The 15,754-nt window shown below is 46.0% G+C and overlaps 2 protein-coding genes, 1 long non-coding RNA gene and 3 other non-coding genes across 6 annotated transcripts; 5 read left to right on the plus strand and 1 right to left on the minus strand.

Annotated features, from left to right (window-relative positions):
- Positions 1 to 1,025: 1,025 nt before the first annotated feature.
- On the minus strand, positions 1,026 to 5,032 carry HSPA1L (heat shock protein family A (Hsp70) member 1 like). The gene is made up of 2 exons (XM_090280394.1): positions 4,944 to 5,032; positions 1,026 to 3,265 (listed from the first exon to the last, which is right to left on the minus strand). Exon 2 carries the CDS (start codon positions 3,252 to 3,254, stop codon positions 1,329 to 1,331), a length of 1,926 nt encoding a protein of 641 aa, XP_090136520.1. The 5' UTR covers positions 3,255 to 3,265; positions 4,944 to 5,032; the 3' UTR covers positions 1,026 to 1,328.
- Positions 5,033 to 5,269: 237 nt separating this feature from the next.
- On the plus strand, positions 5,270 to 7,988 carry LOC150006759 (heat shock 70 kDa protein 1). Its single transcript, XM_090282123.1, has one exon. The coding sequence runs from the start codon at positions 5,712 to 5,714 to the stop codon at positions 7,620 to 7,622; it is 1,911 nt and encodes a 636-aa protein (XP_090138249.1). The 5' UTR covers positions 5,270 to 5,711; the 3' UTR covers positions 7,623 to 7,988.
- Positions 7,989 to 11,337: 3,349 nt separating this feature from the next.
- On the plus strand, positions 11,338 to 13,659 carry LOC150006760 (uncharacterized). Its single transcript, XR_016511763.1, has 4 exons — positions 11,338 to 11,657; positions 11,878 to 11,915; positions 12,843 to 13,021; positions 13,449 to 13,659. It is a non-coding gene; the product is annotated as an uncharacterized LOC150006760 (long non-coding RNA).
- On the plus strand, positions 11,711 to 11,774 carry LOC150006761 (small nucleolar RNA SNORD48). Its single transcript, XR_016512128.1, has one exon. It is a non-coding gene; the product is annotated as a small nucleolar RNA SNORD48 (small nucleolar RNA).
- LOC150006762 (small nucleolar RNA SNORD52) lies at positions 12,675 to 12,742 on the plus strand. The gene has a single exon (XR_016512122.1). It is a non-coding gene; the product is annotated as a small nucleolar RNA SNORD52 (small nucleolar RNA).
- LOC150006763 (small nucleolar RNA ZL8) lies at positions 13,048 to 13,128 on the plus strand. Its single transcript, XR_016512216.1, has one exon. It is a non-coding gene; the product is annotated as a small nucleolar RNA ZL8 (small nucleolar RNA).
- Positions 13,660 to 15,754: the final 2,095 nt, after the last annotated feature.

Here is a 15,754-nt window from a genome sequence, read left to right on the forward strand (position 1 = left end):
ATAAACATATTTCTCCCAAAGACCCAACCTCAGTCCACATTTCTTACACACCTTTGGCCTAGGGCTGTCCTGTGAAGCACTGAGTAAAACTTAGACTGGCTGGATAATGGAAATAGCCATTCTAATTGTTAGATAGGACAAGGTCTGGACATTTCGAGATGTTATTTCTTGCTAAATGTTAAAATGGAGCAGTATTTAGCAGATGGAGCAGTAAACAGCATAAACTGACAGGAAACTCAACCTGATAAACGAAGACAGCTGCAAAGCAGAAATTAACATGTAATGGACCAAATACAGGTAGTATACATAAATAATGACTAAGCTTTCTTCAAGGAGGCAGAGCTTTGGATATGAATCCTTGATCCTTTACTTGCTGCAAGTAAATAAAACTACCTTGTGACAACCGCATCTCCTTGAATAAAGCACCTCAAGCTGTGGACCCCTTGAGTCTGGTAACATAATATTTCACATCCAAATATGCCCCCCTAAAATACATAGGCTTACAAATGCAGTTACACATATTTCTATACTCATGTCCCCAAGGCTTTCATAAACATGTGATGTAACAAAATAGGTGAAAATATTTTTTCAAGGAATATGACCATACAAAACCCTCCATTTCTCACTTTGCACAAAAGTACCCATTTGTCAGGAGTTTGTGGTAGAAATGTTTTCTACATGAGTCTGAGTGCATAGATGCTGGATTTGGATCCCACCTGTAGGTAACATCAGGGAGAAATATGCCCCCTAGCTGAGCGCTAAGCACCTAAACCAGTCTATCATTGAATATAGGCAGTAATTATAGTTAGCAACTGCTTTAGCTGGGAATTGCCTGATGATCAAATTATGTTCCTGCTTGGAACAATTAGCTCATGAAAATTCAAATACTTTGCCCTTACCAGCTTAATCGATTAGTTCATAATTATCTCAGAATCAGACCATACATGCTTTCTCCATGAACTTTCCTTTTTCTTGCCTTTTAAGACACACTCACAGTCTAAAGATACCAGAAGAAGTTTGCTTTAGGGACGAATTTACTGAGTGACAATCATCTACACAGGACGAAGGTTGGGGAGGCTGGAAATAAATGACATTCAAATTGATCAAATGGTTCAGAGAAGAGCCTAATTTTCCTAAAAGTCTCATTCCGAAGTCAGAAATAGGGCATTGGAGTGTAAAAAGATGGCATATGAGACTCTTACATTAGAATCCCAAAATGATGGTAACTTAGGTTGAGGTCCAGTCAATTCAAGAATCATAACGATGTGAGGATAAGGGGAACAAATTCACCTTAGAGGCACCCTAGAACCCTCCAGCTTCAGATAAGTTTAATCTACTTCTTCAATGGTGGGGCCTGTGGCAGCCCTTCCAGACGTGTACCCTGTTCCAGAGGCAGGCCCAGTGCTTCCTCCCTGGTAGAGTTTTGTAATGACTGGGTTACACACTTGCTCCAATTCCTTTCTCTTATGATCAAACTCATCTTTTTTGGCCACTTGATTGGCCTCCAGCCATGAAAGGACCTCATGGCATTTATCCAGTATTTTCTTTTTATCAGACTCACTAATCTTACCCTTCAAGCCCTCATCTCTCACAGCACTCTTCATGTTAAAGGCATAGGATTCTAAAGCATTTTTTGCAGCAATTTTCTCTCTCTGAACCTCATCTTCAGCTTTATATTTCTCAGCATCCAGAACCATGCGCTCGATCTCCTCCTTGCTCAGGCGGCCCTTGTCGTTGGTGATGGTGATCTTGTTGGCCTTGCCGGTGCTCTTGTTCATGGCTGTTACATTGAGAATACCATTGGCATCAATGTCAAAAGTCACTTCGATTTGAGGAACTCCTCTGGGTGCAGGAGGGATTCCAGTCAAATCAAAGCGCCCCAGCAGATTGTTGTCCCTTGTCATGGCCCTCTCGCCCTCATACACCTGGATCAGCACTCCCGGCTGGTTGTCGGAGTAGGTGGTGAAGATCTGCGTCTGCTTGGTGGGGATGGTGGAGTTGCGCTTGATCAGGGCAGTCATCACGCCCCCAGCCGTCTCCAGCCCCAGGGACAGGGGAGCCACATCCAGCAGCAGCAGGTCCTGCACGTTCTCAGACTTGTCACCCATCAGGATGGCTGCCTGCACCGCTGCCCCGTAGGCCACTGCCTCATCAGGGTTGATGCTCTTGTTGAGATCACGTCCATTAAAGTAGTCCTGCAGCAGCCTCTGAACCTTAGGAATGCGGGTAGAACCCCCTACTAAAACAATGTCATGGATTTTAGCCTTATCCATCTTGGCATCCCGAAGAGCCTTCTCCACGGGCTCCAGGGTGCCCCTAAAGAGGTCTGCACACAATTCTTCAAACCGTGCCCTGGTGATGGATGTGTAGAAGTCGATGCCTTCGTAAAGTGAATCAATTTCCAAGTTGGCCTGGGTGCTGGATGACAGGGTCCTCTTGGCCCTCTCGCAGGCAGTGCGCAGCCGCCTCACGGCTCGCTTGTTCTGGCTTATGTCTTTCTTGTACTTTCTCTCAAATTCCTCCACAAAGTGGCTCACCAGCCTGTTGTCAAAGTCCTCCCCTCCCAGGTGGGTGTCCCCAGCTGTGGCCTTGACCTCAAAAATCCCATCATCTATGGTCAGGATGGACACATCAAATGTGCCTCCACCCAGATCAAAGATCAAGATATGTCGCTCTCCCTGACCTGCTTTATCTAAGCCATAGGCAATGGCAGCAGCTGTGGGTTCATTGATAATTCTTAGCACATTGAGACCCGCAATCACGCCTGCATCTTTGGTGGCCTGGCGTTGAGAGTCATTGAAATAGGCTGGCACAGTGATCACAGCATTGGTGATAGGGTGACCCAAAAAAGCTTCAGCAGTCTCCTTCATCTTGGTCAGGACCATAGAAGAAATTTCCTCAGGGTAGAAAGCCCTTTTTTCCCCTTTGTAGGACACCAATACTTTGGGCTTGCCTCCTTCGTTGATTACTTGAAAGGGCCAAAGTTTCATATCTGACTGTACTACAGGATCACTATATTTTCGGCCGATCAGACGTTTGGCATCAAAGACAGTGTTCTGAGGATTCATGGCTACCTGGTTCTTGGCCGCATCCCCAATGAGCCGCTCGGTGTCAGTGAAGGCCACATAGCTGGGGGTGGTGCGGTTGCCCTGGTCATTGGCAATGATCTCTACCTTGCCATGCTGGAATACCCCCACACACGAGTAGGTGGTGCCCAGGTCAATGCCAATGGCCATTCCCTTAGCTGCAGCCATGGTTTTGAGGCCTGTTGAAAAAAATGAGATCAAGTCTTGGCAGAGTGCTTCTCTATTCTATTTATTTGCTATTTTTAATTGTGGTAAAATACATAACATGAAATTTACCATCTTAACCATTTTTAAGTGTACAGTTCAATAGTAAGTTCATTCACATTGTTGTCTAACCAACCTCCAGAATTCCTTATCTTGCAAAACTGAAATTCTTTGCCCATTAAAGAACTCAACATTCCTTACTCCCACCATTCCTTAGTCCCTGGAAACCACCACTTTCTGTTTCTATGAATTTAAATGTTCTAGATAGCTCATACTAGTGGAATTATACACTATTTCTCTTTTTGTGACTGGCTTATTTCACTTACCATAATAACAAAGTTCATCTATGTTACAATATCATGGATCTGATTTTCCTTCCTTTTATTTTAAGTTTTATAAAAATATTTTATTTATAGAGGGGAAAGGAGGAAGAAAGAGAGAGAAATATGAATGTATGGTTGCCTGTTGTGCATACCCAACTGGGTACCTGGCTCGCAACCCAGGCGTGTGCCCTGACTGGGAATCAAACTGGCAACCATTTGGTTCACAGGTCAGCACTCAGGCCAGTAAGCCACACCAGCCAGGGCTAATTTTCCTTCCTTTTAAAGATTGAATAATATTCTATTGTATACCCACATTTTATTCACTTATTCCCTGTGTGGACTGCTTCTACCTCATGGCTATTGTGAATAATGCAGTCATGAACTCTGTGTACAAATATCTCTTTCAGACAATGCTTCCATGCTTTTTGGACAAGGTAGACAAACACATTCTTAGCCAACTGGAAGTGGGAAGGCAGTGAGTGTAATTGTTTTTAATTTCTCACAAGTCCTCACTCAAATTTCCGGTCCTATGTCTTTGATATACAGGATTGTTCACATGGAAAATTATACAATAATTACTAAATAATAATGCAAGAATAAACAGTGTTTCACCTACTCACAAGTGTAAACCTACTTTTGTCCCACCCTGTATTTTATTCTGAGATTGTACCTGTCTCCCGCTAAACTGAGATTATTTTACCTTTTGGTCTCTGCATGAGACATTAATCACCACATTTGGGTTTAGCTGCCTTTCTGGGCTCCTTTATGCTCTACTAGGGACTTTGTAGGAGTAAATCTGGGCTGCTACAATCCCACTGGAGTGGGTTTTCTAGTTTTCTCAGGTGAGGTGGTGTGCTCTAGGCAGTACCGTTGTGTAATCTTTTACCTTAAAACATCCTGTTATCATCCTTGCTGGTGTGGTTCAGTGTATTGCGCACCATCCTGTGAAACCAGAGGATTGCCTTTTCCGTTCCCCGTCAGGGCACAAGCCTGGTTTGCCAGCCAGGTCCCTGGTTGGAGGCATGTGAGGGGCAACCAGTTGATGTTTCTCTCCTTCCCCTTCTCCATCACTTCCCCTCTCTCCATCAATAAATAAAATATTTTTTAAAATCCTGTTATCTAGATAGAAACATTAACAGACCGGCTCCTCCACACCTTTTCAGCAGCTGTGACCAATCCAATGTACCTTGAGCTCCTCAAAGGATTTCCCCCAGTGGTTGGCCAACACCTCATAGCTCAGTCTTAAAGACAGCCTTGCACCACTTTCTCAAATAAGGACCTACCAGTGTTATCGATTCCCATCCCATTACAATCAGCCCTCCTTGTTCACCTATTCTCCTGAAGCCTTCGCTCCAGTTCGATAATGTTCGGATTGCGAAGCCAGGGTCGGCGGAGACTGTCTTCACATTCACCCAACACAGCCGGTGTCCCCCTCGCCCCCCCCAACCCTCCCGCCCTACAGCTTCAGCCGCCTAAGGTCCTATGATCCCGTTCCACACTAGCCATGACGTCAGAGACACCATTTCCATTGTAACGCGTCTGCGGGGAAATCCGTCAACAATAACACCCCCGGTTCCCGCCCCCTTCGTAACGTAATCAACAAAGCCACCCGGCGAGCCCCTCCCATCCCTATGTCCCGCCTTCCCTCCCGGAGACTACGCGAGTCCAGCAAGCCCGAGAAGAGTCCGGAAAGTTCTGAGAGGGGCGTCACCCAGGACGCTGATTGGTCCGAGAAAGGCTGGGGACGGGACGCCCAGCGAAACCCCTGGAATATTCCGGACCCGCCGCCCGTTGGAGATCGGGGATTAGGGGGGGGAGAGGCGGGGCTCCACGAAGAATTATAAATACAGAGCCTGCGGTCTGAGGCCAGCTGCGAGCCGGCTGAAAGGAGGTAGCGCGTCCAGTTTGTGTGTGTGGTGCCAGTGAACGCAGCCTCCGCAGACCCGCTGCCTCCTAGGACCAGTCTCTGCGGGTCCCGGCGTTCAGTTTCCCGTTTCGGGAAGGACGGAGCTTGGGCCGAGCTTCTCTCGTCGCGGGCCCTAACCGTTGTTTGCAGGAAAAGCCCGAACCTCAGCGCGGGGCAAGAGAAGGCACCGGCATGGCTAAAACCACAGCCATCGGTATCGACCTGGGCACCACCTACTCGTGCGTGGGGGTGTTCCAGCACGGCAAAGTGGAGATCATTGCCAACGACCAGGGCAACCGCACCACCCCCAGCTACGTGGCTTTCACCGACACCGAGCGGCTCATCGGGGATGCGGCGAAGAACCAGGTGGCGCTGAACCCGCAGAACACCGTGTTTGACGCCAAGCGGCTGATCGGCCGAAAGTTCGGAGACCCGGTGGTACAGTCGGACATGAAGCACTGGCCTTTCCAGGTGATCAGTGACGGGGACAAGCCCAAGGTGCAGGTGAGCTACAAGGGGGAGACTAAGGCGTTCTACCCCGAGGAGATCTCGTCCATGGTCCTGACCAAGATGAAGGAGATCGCTGAGGCGTACCTGGGCTACCCGGTGACCAACGCGGTGATCACCGTGCCGGCCTACTTCAACGACTCACAGCGCCAGGCCACCAAGGACGCGGGGGTGATCGCAGGGCTGAACGTGCTGAGGATCATCAACGAGCCCACGGCCGCTGCCATCGCCTACGGCCTGGACAGGACAGGCAAGGGGGAACGCAACGTGCTCATTTTTGATCTGGGCGGGGGCACCTTCGACGTGTCTATCTTGACTATTGACGACGGCATCTTCGAGGTGAAGGCCACGGCTGGGGACACCCACTTGGGAGGGGAGGACTTTGACAACAGGCTGGTGAGCCACTTTGTGGAGGAGTTCAAGCGGAAGCACAAGAAGGACATCAGCCAGAACAAGCGAGCCGTGAGGCGGCTGCGCACTGCCTGTGAGAGGGCCAAGAGGACTCTGTCGTCCAGCACTCAGGCCAGCCTGGAGATCGACTCCCTGTTCGAGGGCATCGACTTCTACACATCCATCACCAGGGCACGGTTCGAAGAGCTGTGCTCCGACCTGTTCCGGGGCACCCTGGAGCCGGTGGAGAAGGCTCTGCGCGACGCCAAGCTGGACAAGGCCCAGATCCACGACCTGGTCTTAGTGGGGGGCTCCACCCGCATCCCCAAGGTGCAGAAGCTGTTGCAGGAGTTTTTCAACGGGCGCGACCTCAACAAGAGCATCAACCCTGATGAGGCAGTGGCCTACGGGGCAGCGGTGCAGGCAGCCATCCTGATGGGTGACAAGTCTGAGAACGTGCAGGACCTGCTGCTGCTGGATGTGGCTCCCCTGTCCCTGGGGCTGGAGACGGCTGGGGGCGTGATGACTGCCCTGATCAAGCGCAACTCCACCATCCCCACCAAGCAGACTCAGATCTTCACCACCTACTCCGACAACCAGCCAGGAGTGCTGATCCAGGTGTATGAGGGCGAGAGGGCCATGACAAGGGACAACAACCTGCTGGGGCGCTTTGAGCTGAGTGGCATCCCACCAGCCCCCCGAGGCGTGCCCCAGATCGAGGTGACCTTTGACATCGACGCCAATGGCATCCTGAACGTCACGGCCACGGACAAGAGCACCGGCAAGGCCAACAAGATCACCATCACCAACGACAAGGGCCGCCTGAGCAAGGAGGAGATCGAGCGCATGGTGCAGGAAGCTGAGAAGTACAAAGCCGAGGACGAGGTCCAGCGCGAGAGGTTGTCTGCCAAGAATGCTCTGGAGTCCTATGCTTTCAACATGAAGAGCGCTGTGGAGGATGAGGGGCTCAAAGGCAAGATCAGTGAGGCCGACAAGAAGAAAGTGCTGGAAAAGTGCCAGGAGGTGATTTCCTGGCTGGACGCCAACACTCTGGCCGAGAAGGAGGAGTTTGAGCACAAGAGGAAGGAGCTGGAGCAGGTCTGTAACCCCATCATCAGCGGACTATATCAGGGGGCCGGTGGCTTTGGGGCTCAGGTCCCCAAGGGTGGCTCTGGCTCTGGCCCTACCATTGAGGAGGTGGATTAGGGCTCTACCTTATTTTTCCCATATTTTATCTGTGACAGAACAGGTCCAAGGATCTTGCTGTTGCCCTAAAGTTTTCTTGGCTTTCAATTGTCTTCTCTTTCAGTTAAATCTTAAATTAAGTGTAATCTGATTAACTTGTCTTTATTATTTGTGGTGTAACCAATGTGTTCTCTAGAAATATTTTGCATTTAATGTAATTTGGTACTGTAGTGTCTCTTTCTCCTAAATGACTCAATACTGGTACCCATTGTCACTTTTTATTTTTTATTTTTTATTTTTTTTGCTTTTAAATGGCAATCATGGGATGTTTTTTATAATTTGTATGTTAAGGATTAAAAATAAAATATTAAGGTGTGCCTATTTTTATTTGGGAGTGTTAATGGACTTTTCTGAAATGTCTGAATTCCATACATGGTGAGAGGGACAGTACTTCTGATGATAGGTACACACTGGGAGTCATGGCTATGGCTGTTTTTGTTGGGACTTAATTCTAGGTGGTGAATCATATTTCTTGTTAGGAAACAAAGTCTTAAGTGGCTATTTTGATTGGGGTGGAGCTTGTTTTAGAGAAGACAGGAGCAACAGTAGGGTTTTGGGGAGGAGAGGTTGGTGTGGGTTTAAAGGCCATGTTTGGAGGGGTTTATTGTTCCCCATTTGCAGTCAACATTTGAAGAGCTCTTTAGTTCCCACTTTTGACCTGTGAGTTTTCCAGTTTTTTGTTGATGTTAAAAATACATTTAGGGTGGACAAAATAGCAAAAAGTGAGCTGAAGGTTCACTCTGGCTCTGTAAGTCCCACCTTTGGTCAAATGCAGTTATTTATCCTCTCAGTTTTGGTTGCCTCTTTTTATATCGCCCAAATGGCCTCACCTCCAAACTTGTAATATCACTTTGAACAGAAATATGCTATAGGTAAGTGACACCTTCAGTGATGGTCACTCTAGCTGCAGTTATCAAAGTAAGAGTTTGGAGGAGTGAGATACTCAGTTTGGCAATAAAGAGGAATGGGCTAGGCACCGTACCAGGTTCTTTGAGTCACCCCAATAACACAATCCTCAGTAATCATCATCCCACCACCCTCTACATCTCAGGTATTCTAAAGCTTGCTTTATAGGTAAGCATGTGGAGGTGACCACTTCAACTACATCCAAGACAAAATTAGCAGAAGTGATGGTTTGGGGCCAGGCTGTTTCTGAACTGCCTGAACACTGTTGGCATTGGGTTGTTAATGTCTGATTCTAAGTAGTGTTTTAACCCCAGCTTTAACAATCAGTACCTTCCTTGTTCTTTTTATGGACAAGCTTAAAACAATAGCAAATTTAATGCAGAAAGGAGAAGATAAAAGCTGTACAACATAGAGCTAAGGAGATTGGGAAAAATGGCTTTACATCGTACAAGCCTTTCCTTAGGGGATTCTTTCAGCCTAGCAACTGAGTGTCCTGAACACTTCCTTTAGCCTGAGAGAAACCCAACCTCCTTTCTGCCAAAAACAATCTGGAAATAGTAATATCTACGCCAAAATAAAAAAAAAGAAAATTCCATGTTACATCTTTCAATAGATTACCCTCTGGGGAAATCAAACCATTTAGGAATGACATCGTATAGGGAAGCCCTCCTGAAGCTTGTTCAAGGTGCCCAGGTGTTTCTAATGTGCAACCAAAGTTGAGAGAACTGCACCAGAGGCTACTCCTGATGGTAGTTTTAGGAAGAGGAAGGTGTTTGTGTTTCCAGGAGCCCAGCTGTTGGAGAGGGGCTCATTACTGTGAGTGGGAGCTTGAAGGCTGGAAAGGCTTGAAAAGTGTTGACCCACTGGCAACAGCAGCAGCAGTGATAGAGGTTAGGGAAATCTCTAGTAATAGCATCTCCAGCAACAGTGTAATAGAGCACAAAAGAGAATTCCTGAGGCTGGTCCAGTTCAGTTCATGACTCATTAGAGAAGTGGTTCATTAGGAAGCAGTATCAGAATATGTCATTGTATGGAAAAAATACAATAAAAAGTAAATTTAAAAAGAATATCATTGCCTACCTGTACACATAACATGTTGAAACTTCAAGCAAAATTCACTTTGCAACATTAGCCACAGGTGGAGGCCCCTGGGCTGAGATATGTATTAAATAAATGAATTCCACGGGATTCTTGGAAGTTTTTTTAATCTTTTATTTTTATTTTTAAAGTATATTTTATTGATTATGCTGTTACAGTTGTCCCATTTTTTTTTCCCTTTGCTTCCCTCCACCCAGTACCCCACTTCCCTCCAGCAATCCCTAACCCCCCTTAGTTCATGTCCATGGGTCGTTCATGTAAGTTCGTTGACTTCACCCTTACCTGTACTATTCTCAATATCCCCTATTTTGTACCTACCAATTATGCTTCTTAATCCTGCACCATTTCCACATTTCTCCTTCCCCCTCCTAGCTGATAACCCTCCAAATGATCCCCCATACCTATGATCCTGTTCTTATTCTGTTTGTTTGCTTAGTTTTTCTTTTATTTTTTTAGATTCAATTGTTGATGTGAGTTTGTTGTCATTTTGGAAGAGATTTTTTGACAGAAGGCTGAAACTGGGGGAAGGATAGTTGGGGAAGAAAGGAAAAGGATATTTTCTGCACTCACAATGACCTTCCAAATTTTACTCTATGCTTACTGTGTCTAAATTATGTGAGTCAAAAAAGGAGACTGATTTTGTATGGTTTGGAACCCTCAAATCACCATTATACATGGGTTTTGCTCAAAAGATGAAAAAGATGCCAACGTACATCACCAAAAACGACTTGCATTTATAAATAAGGGGGTATAGAAAGGTCCAGGTAGGTGGGTTTAGGATAATATACAAGTTGATGGATTAAGGGCCAAGAGCAAATGATTAGGGAACATATTTGAGAGCGAATTATAGTGAAAGGAGAATAGGGCCTGGCTGTTGCCACCCACCACAATTGTTTTTCTTCCAACACGTCCTTACATATGGTGCTGTTCGGAGCGTATTGAACACCTCCACTGTTTTTGCTTAACTCCCAGGCTAGGCACTACTCATAAAAGGAGGAAGAATGAGGACTGGGGAGGAGGAGTTTAATGGGTAGTGTTTTAGTTTGCAAAATGAAAGTTCTGAAGATTGGTTACATAACAATGCGAATATACATAACACGACTGAAGTATACACTTAAGAAAGGTTACAGTGGTTTACAGACATCGAATTATGTATTTCAAACTTGCGCAGTTTATTGTAGTCATATCAATAATTTAAAAAGAAGTCATGAAGCGTAACGTGCCTGACAGGTCTGCGGGCTCCAGTATGGTTGCGAATTGAGATTTCGTTGGCTCTGTGGAGCGGGGTGACAGTTCCCAGGAGTGACCCTGGCCCCAAGCGGCGCCGGGTGAAGAAGAGGATAGAGTCTCAGTCATTAGACGCCCCAGGTCACTAGGCAGAGCGTTCTGCTGAGCGCGCATGCGGGCATGCAGCCATGCGGCCAGCGCCAGGATTTGCTCACTTCTCGGTAGTCAGATCACCTGTTATTCAAAATTCACAAAATATCCCGGAATATTTGCCCAGGAGAATGTGAAACATTCACTGGTAGCCTCTCTTTCATTTTCTTTTATTCTTACTTGAATGAACAAGGAGCAAATGTTGCGGGTCGAATCAGGCATCTAAGGAGACAGCCCGGGCCGTCAGGCCCCGACCCCGCGCCGCCATAAATATCCGGGCCTCTTAGCCGCAGTTCTCTTTGTGCGAGTTTGCTCGCTGGTACGTGTACCGCTCCTGCAGTGTGCTTGGCGGTGCTGCGCTACCTACCCCCTAAGGACGGATGGTGGTGGTCCAGTACCTCGGGGCCCTGCTGGGTAAGGGGACTACAGTCCTGGGCTGAGCAGGATGAAGTACCATTACAGACTAGAGTTTCTGATGTCCGCGTGACGCCACTGCTTGGAACTGAGCTCGTTCGGGGCACGGGGGACTCAGCTAGAGTCGTTTCAGCCTTTGCTGACTCGTTGGTACCTTTGCAGGCCCCTGGTTCTCGCAGGCGGATATACAGCACAACGAGGGTGAGTGGATTGTGCGAGATGGAGTGACCGCGGTCTCCCTGGGGTAGGATGGGGGTGATGATGACTCCCGGTGACTCTGAGTGTCTTCGCTGACGCCATAACCGCAGCGCGCTGACCACCTCCCTTTCTGGGCTGGGATCCATAGTACTGGCTCAGGGAGAAGTTGATTGCCAAGAACCCTTATTAACCATTTTAACTCCTGTGTTTATTTCTCCACTAGGGCTTTAAGATGTAGAACACTCTTATCCTTGAATAAAGGTGAGTGTTAGGTGTGAGAGCACTTTTAGGTACCTTTCAGAGACCGTCTTGCGCCCATGCTCTTTTCTCCCGGCACTATGGAGTCTATCTGCCCCCCGCCCCCTTTTTTTAAAAACTTAATTTTTATTGTGGACAGTCTTACACATGTTCCCTGCTCCCTGCTTTTGCTCACCTCCACCCAGTCCCCTTCACTCCCCTTTCCTCTGACTATCACCACACTGTTGAGTCCGCCTTTTTTTTTTTAAAGATTTTAACTTATTTTTAGAGAGGGGAAGAGAGGGAGAGAAACATCAATGTGTGGTTGCCTCTTGTGCGCCCCCAACTGGGGGCCTGTCCGCAACCCAGGCATGTGCCCTGACTGGGAATCCAACCAGCAACCCTTTGGTTTGCAGGCCCGGGGCTCAGTCCACAGAGCAACACCAGCCAGGGCCTGCCTGCTTTCTAAGAACACATGCAACAATGTAAACATTTCCCTCGGAGGTTTTCCAAGGGCAACTTTTTGGTTTACATTTCTCTTGTGGCAATTACTTTTAGAAAAAACTTTTGTAATACCCTTTATTTTTGTCTAAACATGGTTAAACCTGCTTTCTTCACCCTTTTAACTACTGTCAGGTCCCCTACATGCTGGGCTGGAGCTATTTTATGCCATTTAACTTTGTTTCCTACTTCTTTCCTCTCCCAAACTACCCACCCCCGTGTCTTTGAATGTAGTAGATCTTTTCCCAGAATGGTTTCCCTTGATCCAGGTCTCCCTAAATTGGGAATGATGATTTCTCAGACTAGAGTCTCTGACACTGGTCCTGATGTCAAAAATTAAGTTCTGACTCATTTGGGGAACTGGAAATTTGGGTCTATAGGAGGGGCCAATGGGTGGGTGGTAACTCTGCTTGTCCTATTTCATTGGTTGTTCTTTTTTCATGTTTCTAGCATGAGCTCTGGAAGCCCAGCCAGGGGCAGTGCCCCTTATCAGATTCACCACTAAGCCGGTGACTGAAAGCCTAAGGTTACTCCTCTTGGAAAAGTGGTGTTGAGATGGCTGAGGTGATAGTTCCTGCCACTTCAGGCTATGACGAGAATGGCCACAGTCCTTCTCTCTAGCTACTATGGTGAGTCTGCTAGTTTTTCTTCAGCCCCAGAGTGGTAATTATGACCTGGTTGGACTAGTCTCTGAACATTTCTCTGAGGATCTTAGAAACTACCTGATGCACTCCTGTCATTCATTAAATAAACTATTTTTTAGAGATAGAGGAAGGGAGGGAGGAAGGGTGAGATACATGGATGTGTTCAAGAGAAACAATTTAATCTGTTGCCTCTCACATGCCCTCTACCAGGGACTTGGCAATCCTGACTGGAACCAGCAACCTTTTGGTTCATAGGCTCAACCCACTGAGCCATGCCAGCCAGCCTCTTACCACTCTGTGCCTCCCTTTTTCATTGTGTGACAAAGCCCCTCCCTGCCCAGCTTTGTTTTAATAACAGTTGCCTGTTTGGTTCTGATATATGTTCCTTTTAAGAAATTTCTGGATTTTGCAGATACAAAGTATGCTCTCTATCTGGTGTTGGGCAGATCCTGGAAACTTCCTGCATTAGCCAGTGTGAGCAGCTGTCAACTTATTGGAGAAGAAAACTGCCTTGAAACTTGGAGGAGCTTAAATATCATTTAGCTTTCATTTTTTCACTTTGTCTTAAATAAATACTTGGTTTTATTAAAAGGATTCCAATAAAATATATTAAAGGAAATAAAGTAGATTCTTTGTTCTCAGTGAAAACAAGATGGCTCAGAATTCTAATATACTAGATGCTATTAACAATCATTTGGTGTTTTTATGATAAACAATACTGGCATATAGTCACTTGATCTGCCTTTTGATGAACTGATGAAAACTGGTTGTCTAGATGTATTTTTAAAAAATTTTATTTTAGAGAAGGGGGAAGGGAGGGAGAAAGGGAAACATCAGTGTGTGGTTGCTTCTCATGTGCACACCCTACTGGGGATCTGGCCTGCAACCCAGGCATGTGCCCTGATGGGGAATCAAACTGGTGACCCTCTGGTTTGCAGGCCAGCACTTGATCCACTGAGCCACAGTAGCCAGGGCTGGATGTATTTTAAAAGAATATATTGGTGGTTGTCAGGGGATGGGGAGATCAATGGGTTATAGTTGTACAGGATGAAAAAATTACGGAGTTGTGGTGATTCTTTTATCACCAGTTTGTATACCTATTGACTCATCTTTTAAAGATTGCATTTCTGCATTTTTCCTACTGAACATTTCTAGCGTGGTCCCCACCACTTACACTGATTAGCAAAGATTTTTTTTCCCATTTTTTTTTTAAGATCTTATTTATATTTGGAGAGGGGAAGGGAGGGAGAGAAACATCAACAGGGGACCTTGCCCTGCAACCCAAACATGTGCCCTGACCTGGAATCAAACTGGCAACCTTTCAGTCTACATGATTACACCCAACCCACTGAGCCACACCAGTTAGGGCATCCTTTCTTTTAATCCCTTCTAGTTTCTCCTTGAAATCACTGTTACTCCCAGAAGACATGGTCACCTCCCATTGCTATTCTCAGCAGGGATTCCCCAAGCTTCAGCTTTTTGCTCAAAACTTTAGGATCAGCCCTGTTTTAAAAGAATGTTCTCTAAAAATGGTGAATTAAAATAGTAATATTTTTTATTAAAGTCCTTCACTTGGTTCCCTAATGTTCTTATCAAACTAGTCTGTTACCAGTTAAGATTACTTTAGCAGAGGGAATTGGAACTGGGGATGGGGTTGGGGGAAGAGGGAGAATTGGACTTTTTCCTCTGGATTTGAGTTACTACCATTAAATACTACTTAATAGAAGGTCCCAACCAAGCATGTGATTCTAGTCCGTTCTCAGGCTTCATTCTATATCTTTTTTTTTTTTTTTTTGCCCCCCCCACCCCCTTCATTCTATATCTTAATAGCCACCATGTATTTAGTACATAGGTCTGCTTTTTGCATGCCTCACTTCATTGAATCCCTAAAAATCAACTTTGCTGCCAAGGAAAGGAAGGCTAAGGGATGTTAGATAATTTGCTTAAGGCATGCTCCTCGTCTTCCCAGGAGGTGCGTTACATTTACCTTCCTCTTTCCTAAGCTTCAAGGACCCTTTGCTTCTGTAATGTGTGTTCCTAAACCCATTTCTTCTACACCTCCCTTCTACCTCTGACTTTCTAAATAAACTTTGTCTTGTTAAAAAAAAAAAAAATTACTTAAGCCCAGAGATAAGTATCGGGATTTGAATTCCATTGCCTCCAGTGTACCCATTCATCACCCAGCTTAATTGAAGCAAACCTGCCTTTGACTCAGTTTCCCTTTTATTCCTTCCTGATCAAAGGAAGCCACCAAGTTGAATTGTGGCTTTATAATTTCTTGACCTTTATGCTTTTATTCTGCATTCTTGTTATAATGTTTGGTTTTATATCTTCTGAAATTTCATAAATATGGACTAATTTTTATTTAAAAAATATTTTTTTAGATGGGGGAGGGAGAATGGGAGAGAAAAGTTGTGAGTGAGAAACAGGTAAACATAATACCACAGAGCAGTGATGTGTTCCACACAGCAGTGGTAAGAGTAACATACCAGCATGGATTAATCACAAACAATGAAAAAAAAAAGGCAACCCACAGGAGGATATATGTATGTAGTATGTAATGTATAAAAAACACTGACTGGCCCTGGCAGGGTGGCTCAATTGATTGGAGCATCATCCTGTACCCCAAAAGATTGCAGGTTCGATCCCCAGTTGGGGGCGCATACAGGAGGCAACTGATCAATATTCGTTTCACATCTATGCTTCTCTCTCCCTTCC

This window comes from Furipterus horrens, unplaced genomic scaffold, assembly GCF_987537825.1.
Source record: "Furipterus horrens unplaced genomic scaffold, mFurHor1.1.pri manual_scaffold_6, whole genome shotgun sequence".
NCBI lineage: Eukaryota > Metazoa > Chordata > Mammalia > Chiroptera > Furipteridae > Furipterus > Furipterus horrens.

What these genes read in the sequence shown, in the direction of transcription:
- HSPA1L (XM_090280394.1), bottom strand. Translation starts at nt 3,254, where the DNA reads ATGGCTGCAGCTAAGGGAATGGCCATTGGCATTGACCTGGGCACCACC.
- LOC150006759 (XM_090282123.1), top strand. Translation starts at nt 5,712, where the DNA reads ATGGCTAAAACCACAGCCATCGGTATCGACCTGGGCACCACCTACTCG.